Genomic DNA, 11,959 nt, shown 5'->3' with positions numbered 1-11,959 from the left:
ATCCAATTGAGTGCAGAGGCATTTTTTTTCCTGGTTCGTTCAAAACACGCCCCATAATCCCAGCTCTATGGAGCAGTATCAGACTCATATTCTGACTAGAATTGAGTCGGACTACGTCAGGCTACATAAAAACCACCTGGAATTTAAAAATGGTACTTCAACTTTAACTGGGGAAAAAAAATTGTGTATAAGTATATTAATTCCTTTGATGTAACAGGTGGACAAAGTATAGATAAGGATACTGGATGGTAGTTTATTTGGTTTTAGCTAGATTGTCACTAGGGAACTGTGCGTCACCTGTCAGGACAGTTCAACTTCTAAAAACTCTTATGTGCAACTGTAGTTTTTTTTAGAAGGTGCAGATTGACAGGTTTGGTAATTAACAGTCCCCATGAGTTCTCTATATGTCATCAGTATGTTGCTTTGATATATATCATTCCCTGAAACTTTGCTTAAATAGATCCACATCAAATTACAGCTGGAATCAAGGAGCCAATTTCCAAATTTAATCTGAGCTGACTGCACTCATAAAGCTCTAGGGGCACAATTTGGAAATATCTTATTTGCTTTTATAAATAGAAAACACTTTCAAAGCTGTGAACCTATTTGTTAAGTGCAAACATGTCTCATAAATTTAGTGTTAAGTTGGCAGGCTCAAATCACGATTCCTCATTTTATAATAACATCCATTCTACTTCATATTTGTATTGAGAACAGGCTTCAAGCAGACTGACTTATAGGTATCTTATTTATTCATTTATGAACACTTACTGCACTTATGTGAGTGTGGTGACAATTTTCCTTATATAAAGATGGGGTTATATTAATGTCTTATTGTAGCTCTGGGTGACATTGTAATGTAGAGCTGTGCATCATCTGTATAGTTATCTTACAGGGTTCCCACTCCTCAGTTAACATGTAATTCAAACACTTTTGAATTTCACTTAGTGTAGAAAACAACAAAGCAATCATGCTCTGCTACTTTAGTTATTTACTTTAGTAGAAATTCTAAAAACCTATGAGCAGACATCAGGCCTCGTTGCATAATTGTCAAGAATTTTAAACCATTCCCTGAAGTTTCTGTCTGCGTTCTGTCTACTGGAGTTAAATGGTAATTTAGCCAATCCTGCATATATTGTGTAGGATTAAATTTGAGTAATTATTATGCTCCATAGTTTAGTTATGTTTCCTCATAATATATCACATTTTTTACTAAACTGTACAAAAAAATAAAAAATTATAACCTGGAGGAATAAATAAAAAAATCTCTTTTTAGGAAAAATTAGCCTTCTGTACAACTTTATATAACCCCTATACTAAAAAAAAACTGGGTAGACAAATCAAACACACGGTTAAAGTGGATAAAAATAATTTATTCACTTAGAATTTTGTAACATTATTAGAAAATGTCTTATAGTCATATCCATCAGCTTAGCCTAAAAAACATCTGATCTCTGTCTAGATCAGGAAAAAAATGTCCATCCTTAGAATGAAAAAAGTTTAAAGGCTGAGTGTTTGCACTTCAGATGCTTCTTCCTGTAGAATGGGTCGTTTACGTGATGCTCCGTTTTCAAAATATTTCTTCTTTTCAGACCGTCCACAGAACCTGCAATGTGTTTAAAAAATAGAAAATGAACAACAGTCCTGATTGTTCTTTCACTGTCAAACATCAAATGTCTTAACTCATCTTTTTCTTATTTAGGTCAGTGGTGATTACAAAAAAATCTTTCTTATTTCTTATTGCCAGAATACTTAAAATCATATTATTGCTTTGAATTCAGAAGTTTCAGAAATGTCCTTGGAACATTGCTAAACTGCTCTCTGTTCCTTTAGAAAGGGTTTTGACCCATACGTCCTGTACTTTACAGTTAGTTTGTTCTGCCTACACAGAGATAAATGATAGTTACTTCAAACGCTCTGTTTTTTTTTTTGTCCTCTACCCATTTTTAAAGTATTTGTAAGTGTGATTTTGTTTGTTGTTATCTGCATTCATGGGTGTATTTCCTAGTTGATGTCTGGAGAAGTTGTTTGTGAGGCTCCCTATTCTTATTTGAAAGTAAAAATGACTAGAATGTCAAAACTATTTTATTTTCATCAGCCTAATGATGTGTCTCCAAAGGTTGCTGCATTTATCCTTGTGTTTGAGTGCAGGTTTTGATTCTTGATACAGAGTCTATATCCTTTTTGGAAGGTTTGACATTTCCATAATCTTGTTTAAAAAGATTAACATTGTTTTGTTTTGAGAAATTTACCAAAGGATAAATCACTTCTCGGAACCTCTTGATTTTTTCTCTTGTTATTTTGATATATCCTTGAATTTCAGTTATACTTGAACGTCACACAAAGAAGTACTGTAGCATGTCAGCACAGTGTGCCTCTAGTTACCTCAAGTGTTGTAAATTATAGATATATTGTATAGCCACAGGATCATCCAATCTCAAATTGTGAAGGGCACATCAAATTAATTTATACAGAGTTTTAATTTGATAGAAAATACTTTTAAAATGAACTCTGGTTTTTCAAACCAGTTCTAAACAGCTAACTGAAAATCTGATTAATTATTTTTTTTGTCCTTTGAAAAATTTAGGTCACTATATAGTCGTCACATATATAGTCGTCTTATCTCAAAGTAGAGCTGTTTGAAGTGATATCTGAAATCTGGTCCATTACAAGGATAGGCTATGATATAACTTTAAATTAGAATGGTTCGTATTGCATCTCATAGAAACATTTACAATAATAAAAACTACCATTTGTCGTATTTTTCACCCGTCAATATTCATTTTTAAAATGGTTTTATCCAATATGTTTTTATATCATTTTTTTTTCTTATATTCAACATTATATTTAGAGGAAATTCCTATGTAAAAGAGATGCTTTAAAATTCTTTATTCGTATGAATGCTTGTAGTTCTTGTTAAAATCCAAAAATGAATGAACAACCAATAAATACCCCCGGCATTCCTGCATCTGCTCCACTGTTTCTGGGAGATCTTTGTTGAAGGTCTCTGGTAGGAAGAAGTTAACCACAGAAGAGGCGATGGTGAGGCTGCCCATTAAAATGTAAGGTAAAACCTTATTATATGTGCCTGTAAAATAAGAAATAAAAGTCACGTATAATAATAAACTAGTATTCCTCTCTAAGGGGAACTTTTGCTTCAAGTATTCTTTGTAGATGCTTTTTGCATTTTTATGATATCTGTGCATATAATGGCTTTGTGACCAACAGAGATAGGAAGTACCTAAATAGATGACGTAAGGAGCTGTGATACTGCCAATACGAGCAGCTGAGGAGCACATTCCCATGCCTACATTCCTCAGTACGGTGGGATAGATCTCAGCAGTGTAGATGTAAACAATGGTGAAAGCCATAGTGAAGCCAAACTTGCCGGTCATTTCCAGTGCCAGAGCAACATAATGGAGTGCTAAAAAAGAATAAGAAAAAATAAATAAATAAAAGCAGTAAGGAGTCTGAGGTTCTTTTAGCAACACAAACATGCCAACATGAGGCTTCAGACCAAAAGCAGATAAAAAATAACAAGCTGCTGATATGTCTCTACAAGGCAAGATCTAAAGATAAAGAAAGACGACAACATGATAATACTGAGGTGCAAGTCCTGCCAAATGACAGGTTGGGTGTCATTGAGCATTATAGCAAGACATTTACTGCCACTTAGCATTACAGTCCTGTTAAATGTAATGGTCTGGTTTATTGTTAAGCTTCAGTTTGCTTTAACATGTAAAAGAAAATTTTGCTTTTCTGGTTTCATGCCTGACACAACATGCTTTTAGAATATATATGCATGTATGATATTGTTTTAAAAAAACAACAAAAAAACAGATAATGTGTTACCTTATTGCTACTTTACTTAAACTTAAGTCACCTCACATGTGGCATGCACAATGGTCACGTTTTCCACCCTGTGGTAAACTCTTTGCACAGTCAGCAGCTCAGATACCAGTTGCAACACTGATGTGCAATGTCTGAGTATTTCACCTGATAAAGCTGAGAGTTCTGCATGTGTACATAACCAGCTCAACTTTACTGGGCTTTACCTAATAAACAGCTCGGACAGGCATTATGAGCTTTAACATGATTTAGTAATCTGAAGTAAATGACTATAAAGCCTGTCAAGTGAGTATATAAAAAAATAATTCCTATATAGGTAGTTTTATTTATGTTTCTCCTTTTAAAAGACTAAATACTGGATACATGTTAAATGATTTTGAATTATTTTCTAATTTAGAACAAAAAACAGCGTATGGATTCCCATTAGGGCTACTGATGTTTTCTCTATTTGATATTATAATCAGAAATATAGCGCCTTACTATCAGGAATAAATTGTATGAGCAGAAGAACTCCTCCTCCGATGATAAGGAACGTCGATAGAATTGCTCGTCGTGGACATTTCCTCAGCAGACAAGTAGAGACAATATAGGCGGGTACTTCAGTGATGGCTGATATAAAGCAATTCATATAAGGGTTGCCACTCAGGTTGGAAGTATTCAGGGATAAGCCAAAATATCCGATGTTAATTGCCATCCTGAAAAGACAACAAGTCTGTTAGGGGGGAACTTTTCACCAAAGATTGAGTGTCTAAGACATCAAAAGAGACAGCAAGTCATTTCTATGTCTATATCTTATCTCTTTATGCATATATTTATATGAACTAAGCTGTAAAATGGTTTCATTCTATCTAAAACCTGCATTTAAAACTGTTGCTTACCATAAAAGGAGACACATCATTGTGATGCATCTGACTTTGCTGGACCTAAGAACATCAAGCATTGTGTATTTCTTCCCAGCAGGAATTTTCTCAACCTGGAATATAAGTTACATTTAAAGACACACACACAAAAAAAGAAAAAAATGTCACACAAGTCTATTTTTAGTTCAAGGGTTAACAAATATAAGAGTTAAATTTAATATGTAATCCCACCACCAACACTTCAATATGTCTTAATGCAACTCCATGCAATACAAACAAAGCAGTGATAGCTTTATAGCTGAACGACAATGATTTGTGTAATTTAGAAATCAATTCGGAATTTAAAAGGAAAAACTTTGCTGAACTTCCTTTTAAAGCAGTTAAGGGGCATTTATTTTGCTTTATGGGCTTTATAAATATAGACACAAATGTTGTTCATTCATTTAGGTAAGAATAACTTTGTATATACTGTATTTGAACATTATTTTTATGTCCCAAAAATGTTGATAGGCCATTTATACACAAATGTGCCTTTGTCTACACAAAAAAATTGAAGATCTGGTTGTATGTTTGTCTTTGTGATGGAATTTTTTGCTATTTTTCAACAGATCTTGTTTTTTTTATTTGTCCTGTAGTTATATCTACCATCTTACTGTGACATTTACCTCATTCATTGTCACTGCTAAAGAAAATAATCCTCATAGAATGACGCTGCCTTTACGAGGATTCACTGTAAAGATTCCACACACCTTTTTGAATGTAGGTTGAGACTTAAAATAATAGTACACCCAAAACATGATTAGCCTTCATTTTCTACTCACCCCCATGCTGAACAACACTCTGGAGTACTTTTTTGATATCTCAAATGCATCTGGAGATCTGGGAGGCTTCTTGCTGTCTGCTGACATTCAAATAATGGAGGTCTATGGCGCCCGAGACAGAAAGGTCCATAAAAGTCCACAAAAACGTGTCAATATTCCTCCATACTGCTCGTCCAATGTAATCCAAGTGTCCTGAGTGGGTAGCATCCAGAATTTACTCGAAACAAAGTCATTTAGAACGTTTTAGAGCCTAAACAGTAGTGTATAGGATTTCCTAATAGCGCCCCCATGCGCGCTCACGATTCTACGGAAGCCGGCAGACCAAACCAGCGCATTCAGCTCGGCAAAGAACTCATGCTCTTCCTCAACACTGAAGTCCTCAGACATTTTTCTTTCGTTGTTTCTTTCTTTGCACAGGTAAACAGCACATTTCTTCTTCTACGCTTGCATTATCGGCAGAGCAGACGCTGAATGCGCACTTTCTTCCGGTTTGGTCTGCCGGCTTCCATAGAATCGTGAGCGCGCATGGGGGCGCTATTAGGAAATCCTATACACTACTGTTTAGGCTCTAAAACGTTCTAAATGACTTCGTTTCGAGTAAATTCTAGATGCTACCCACTCAGGACACTTGGATTACATTGGACGAGCAGTATGGAGGAATATTGACACGTTTTTGTGGACTTTTATGGACCTTTCTGTCTCGGTCACCATAGACCTCCATTATTTGAATGTCAGCAGACAGCAAGAAGCCTCCCAGATCTCCAGATGCATTTGAGATATCAAAAAAGTACTCCAGAGTTTTGTTCAGCATGGGGGTGAGTAGAAAATGAAGGCTAATCATGTTTTGGGTGTACTATTCCTTTAAGTTTGGTCTTACCTAACATAAATTTAAAGGTAACAAGTTAATTGATCAATTTATTATTATTCCGTCAAGGAATCCATGCAAGTCTACACTACAGTTGTCTCAGGCACAGCATGTCCTCTGCACAACTTAAGCGCAAGTATAAATGTAGAGATAGAGCAAAACTTAAGTTGTGAGATCTAAATGTTGGTATATAAGTAGATCTCGGTTTAAAGTCTTATACCTGAAATTACTAAAATATTTAAAGATGTAAATTTTCTAAACCCAATTATTTTTTCTTAACTCTCTACAACATTGTCCCCGTCCTCATGGTTGTAATCCTTTGTTCCACAGGATGCTGTTCCTTCTCCAATGTCCTTTAATAGACCTCTAACACTTTAACAGCCACAGCCTTTTTTTGTGGTTAATTGTTAAACAGACAGTATTTGTGTAGCACTTAATAAAGTAAGAGGACTAAAAACCATTCACACTTTATCCAATGATTCACCTGTTCACATGGGTTTTCACACGCTGATGTGGCTACAGTGTGGTACATGTATGTAAGCTACACTGTTGCCATAGTTGCCCTCGGGCAGACTGACAGAAGTGAGGCACCAACAGGCCCCCTGACCACCAACAGAACTGAGATGAATAAGGTGGACTCTATGTACTTGTTTGGTGGCTTTAGAAATAACTGGGTTGCTCTGGTTTTCATTTCGGGGGTGTTTGAGCAAGGAGACCGAACTCTTACCCTAAACAGGCCACATTTTTCAACGTTTTCTTGTAAAGAGCTTTAAAGCCACTTTTAATTTAACTTAACAAGTACATCTTTTCAATGGTCTATCCCAAAAACCAACAGCAAAATACAGCACTTTGTTGTCTGTGGGTGCATCATTATAAAATGAAACCATTCTCGGCTTGGAACAGTGTATTTATTCAGTGTCTTATGAAGGATGATGATTAAGTAAACCTAAGAATGTAAAACAAATACTAGTGTTGTAGTCAAGACCACACCAACAGAAACCAAGGACCTTTAGAGGCCATAAAAGGTCTGGGCATTGACTACAACTCTAGCAAATACTTTTCTAATTATATTTCACCTACAGTATTTAAGCTTTTACTGAAAAAATATATTTAAAAAAAGCCTTTTTATGTGACCCTTTACATCATTTGATGAGCAGACTTACACCTCAATGGTTCAGAGCCGATGCATCTATATGCCTGTGGCCTATTTTCCTTAATTTACTTCGGGTCAGAGGATCCCGTCCTGTTTGGCAGCGTGATGTCATGGGGGCCCATGCTAAAAGGGTCCGACCAGGCAAACAATCGAAACTTTATATACAAAATGGATTTTGTGGAAACTTAGAAGGGACTGGCATCCAGTTTAACTCAGAAACCAATGGCAACTAAAGGTAAGGTGGAAAACATAAAAAACAAACAAGCAAGAAGTTGTTAAGTACATGCACGTGCTATGAGAATGAACAGAAGAGTGATGCAGTTCTCTTTTTGGCCACAGGTGGCAGTATCATTAGAAATCCCCATAATACCTCTTTAAGTTAACTGATTATTGGAAATTCAAGATTAAAAGGAAGTTACTTTTTGTGTTTTATCTCAGAAACAGAGTTATATGGTGAAAAACCATTGAAACTTAGGTCTAACTTAGACTAGCAGACAAGAATAAATCTATAAAGGAAACTGGAGTGATTTAGTCGAAAAAACAATCAGATCAAGTCTGTTAATTCAATCATCGTTATCACTCAGCCAGAGAGGAGTGCTTTTAAGTGAAATTAGCAGTTACAATGTCCTCCATCTGTACAGTTTTTAACAATTTTCTTTCAGTGGAACATATCTCAGAAAAAGGCCTAACACAGGGTTCAGCAACTCCAGTCCCTGAATGCTACTTTTCTACAACGTTTGGATGCATCACTGTTCGAACAAGCCTAAATCAGGTTAACTCCAAATTAACAGGCTTTTCTAAAAGCCTATTGAAATGCCAATGAGGTAAATTAGCTTTTTAGCTCAGTTTAGTAGGATCATGAATGCATCCAAAGGCTGCAGGACTGTGACCCTCCAGGACTGGGGTTGAAGGTCCTTGCTATAGACGGATTGAGGTAAATAAAACACATAATTGAAATGGTTTTCTCTACATTTCTTCAAATAACACAGAATTGATCATCAACATTAAAAATGTGTGAACCAATTGAATTACACAGCAATAAAGATACAACTCTCACCTCAGATTCTTTAAAAAGTACAGATGGTGCCTGCACTTTGTTTCTCCTGGCAGCATCTCTCACAATGGCCTCTGCCTCTGTCTTTCTTCCTTGAATGAGCAGCCATCGAGGTGATTCTGGGATGAACCTGTGCAAACAAAAAAAATGCTTGTACATAACATTTACACATTTACTTTGCTAAGAAATCAGTGGGTCCAATGACATACATACCACCACAAAGGGATGTAAACCACAGATGTTGCTGACAAAACTGCTAAGAGAGCTCTCCAGTCTCTGATGCCATATGCAATCCAAGGTAGTGTCATGTAGCCGATGCAGTAAAAAAGGAAAGCCCCAAGAGTTGTAAAGAGAACTCGCATGGTTTTACTCAACAACTCTGTACCTGTCAAAGAAATAAAAAACACAAACTGCACATATTAATGACCTGTAAATGTTACTACTTCATTTCTTTTAGTACTGTTATTTATTTTTAATATAATTCCTACTGTATACTGGTTGCTTTTAGATCATTTCAAAAGGACAGGGTGAACTTACCCAGTACAAATCCAGAAATGTAGATGGATATCTGAGAGGCTCCAACAAAGAGGAACATGACACAGAAAATTCTCCAAGACTGAGAGAATGACTGAAGCAAAACGCAGAAGGACTGAGCCGCAAGGGACATGAAAAGAACTTTTTTCCTCCCAAACCTGAAAAGATAATGCAAATTATATACAGGTAAGTGTTAACGACTGAAAATGTAAAAAAAAAAAAAAAAAAAAAAAAAAAAAAAGTTTTTTGAGCCATACAACTGCATTTTATTTCTTTTGTTTTAAAAATCACATTAGACCAATAAAACCTCCAGTTTTTTTTATTTTATGTAGAATTGCTAATGCTAGGGCTCACATGACCAATTAGGGCTGTTGGCATAAAAGTTGTTTCTAAAGTTGTGACCACTATCTGCAATCAATATAATTGAAGATTTTGGAGTGTTTAAAAACGTGTGGCTTAAAATCTGGACAAAATGTGTGCTGCAGTACAAAAACACCCACACAAATATCATTATATTTCTATTTTTTTGTTCTAAGCCAAAATCATGCAAACAAGATATTTGAAGCAATGTAGTAAAATTTTGCACGTCATTTAAAAATTATAATGACAAACTGGAGAAAAGGGGTAGGGACACAGAATTCAGATTGTTTAAACTCCAGTTTGACGTTTCTATTCTCATTAACAGATTAGGTAGCTCTTCCATCTGCTGGTGTTGCTAGAATCTATTTGATTAAAACCACAGTTAGCACCACAGTTAGCACTGGTGGAATCCTGTTGTGTTTATTAAAACAGTAGTTGGTACCTGCCTAGTCTACCAAAGGTGACAAACTGTTAAAATGACCATGTAGCTACAAAATCTTCAAAATATAGAACTGCTGAAGAAAGCCTGAGATTTAAATAAACATTGTGGTGTCAACAACTGAACATGGGAAATGGTTAACTGCCTGGAATACAAAAATTAACTAGATATTAAATATTAATTTAGTTGTTTTCAATGATTCCTTTGCATTTAGTTATGATAAAATCTACTGTTGACCTCTCTGTCAGGTCAGTGCTGTAAATGGTTTAAAATTGGACTTTTGGATTTACTTTAGCTGTAACAATCATCAAAATTAACACCAACCCTTGAAATATACAATTTTTTGTAAACATTAATGCAGAATCACTATGTTTCCCTTTTTATTTTAATTATTAAAATAAATCACCTTTCCCTATGTTCTTATACAGAGCAAAAAAATATCAAAAAATAAAATATCTTACAGATATGCTGCCTAAAAGACTTAACATATATCCTCCAATAAAAGGAAAAAAAAAAACATGGTCAAATCGAGAAGAACAAAAATCGAGATGAAGTGGAAATATGAAAACGATCCAATTCACAGAACTGTAAATGACCTGCTTGTGTATGCATTCACTATAACAGGAGATGGCGCTATTGTCTTTGTCAGCAGTTGATGAGAGCTCCTCAGCAACATTCACTACATGTCAAAATTGTGAATGGGGCTAAATGTTGCAACAGTTTTCTGTCAGTTCTTTTAGACCGAATTATGCACACAGAGAATAATGCATTACATAAATGGGCCGATATAGCATGAAAAAGTAGTTTAACAGATTTATTAAAGTGTGATTAAGGATGAAATACCTGTCAGAAAGCTGTCCTGAGATAAGCGATCCAAAAAGATATCCCACAAAGAGAGTTGAGGAAGCAAAAGGAACTTTCCAATGGTTCTCACAAACAAGATTCCACTGTTAAGACAGAAATTTGGATTTGCCATGAAAAAAACAACAACAATGAAGAACAGCAGTAAGAGGAAGAAAAAATAAAAATGCTCTTCCATACTGACCTCAGTGACTATTGTGGACTGGTAGATGTCTTTGCTGTAGTTCCATCCATCCAAACATCCTTCTTGAGGCAGTGTGGTAAGATTAATATCCCTTCCAGGTATATAACCCTCATCAGAAAAATCTTTAACCACAGTCAGATTATATCTGCTGCACTGGCTCTGAACTTCTTCACCACCCATTATTATAAATGGTATGATGGCATTTCTCCACTCCTCTGTCAGGTTGACGTCTGGAATGAGACAACTGTGTTTTGGGGCTGCCCCTGCAAAGATTATGTATAGTCCGTTGAATCCAGTTGACACGAAAACTGTGTTCAAAAGGAAGAAAGTGACCCAGAAGTAGGGACCCATTTGTCCAAGAAACGCAGTCTCCACATCATAGTCTCCCATTTTTCTCTCTAGACAAAATAACCTCCTTTTCTCCTTTACTGAGTGAGACGTGGTGTCCCTCTTCAAGTCTTCAGCTCAGTGCCAAAGTTATAGGGTTGAGCTCTCAGTGGGGTAGAATGGACTGGTCCCTGGGTGGGCCGGAGTCGGAATCAAAACATTTCCATTTCCAAGTCCTGTAAGAGCATTAAACCAGCTGTGCAAGATTTTATCCTGTATCAAAAACCTCTTAAAGGCTGTTTGACCCACTACGACCCTTCACCAAGTGATTGGATTTGCTAAACTAATCTAAAGCTCCAGAGTATTGATCATACGGTATATACCCAGCTACTCCAAGCTACTGTGAAAAAGGTACAGCTGTGGTACTTGTTTCTAAACAGCATTCCTCACTTTTAAATACTCCCAAGAAATCCACATGACTGTACTCTAAATATTGCTAAGTAGCCTTAAGACTGCGGTTGGACCGTGTTAAAACAGACTGTTGAGCAAAACCTGCCTTTATGGAAAGTTCTGCTAAAACTGTATCATCTTGGATGTTTGTTTTACTATCTTAAAGATAAACCTCTAACTCACCTGGGTAGTAAGAAGCTAA

The 11,959-nt window shown here is 35.9% G+C and overlaps 1 protein-coding gene across 1 annotated transcript; it reads right to left on the bottom strand.

Annotated features, from left to right (window-relative positions):
- Positions 1 to 1,460: 1,460 nt before the first annotated feature.
- LOC107104648 (solute carrier family 22 member 4-like) lies at positions 1,461 to 11,648 on the bottom strand. The gene is made up of 10 exons (XM_015404695.1): positions 10,981 to 11,648; positions 10,779 to 10,882; positions 9,140 to 9,294; positions 8,816 to 8,987; positions 8,606 to 8,732; positions 4,728 to 4,822; positions 4,330 to 4,544; positions 3,242 to 3,424; positions 2,953 to 3,088; positions 1,461 to 1,606 (listed from the first exon to the last, which is right to left on the bottom strand). Exons 1-10 carry the CDS (start codon positions 11,368 to 11,370, stop codon positions 1,501 to 1,503), a joined length of 1,683 nt encoding a protein of 560 aa, XP_015260181.1. The 5' UTR covers positions 11,371 to 11,648; the 3' UTR covers positions 1,461 to 1,500.
- Positions 11,649 to 11,959: the final 311 nt, after the last annotated feature.

Source organism: Cyprinodon variegatus, unplaced genomic scaffold, assembly GCF_000732505.1.
Source record: "Cyprinodon variegatus isolate N-32 unplaced genomic scaffold, C_variegatus-1.0 Scaffold36, whole genome shotgun sequence".
Classification (NCBI taxonomy): domain Eukaryota; kingdom Metazoa; phylum Chordata; class Actinopteri; order Cyprinodontiformes; family Cyprinodontidae; genus Cyprinodon; species Cyprinodon variegatus.
This window is presented reverse-complemented; position numbering and strand designations above follow the sequence as displayed.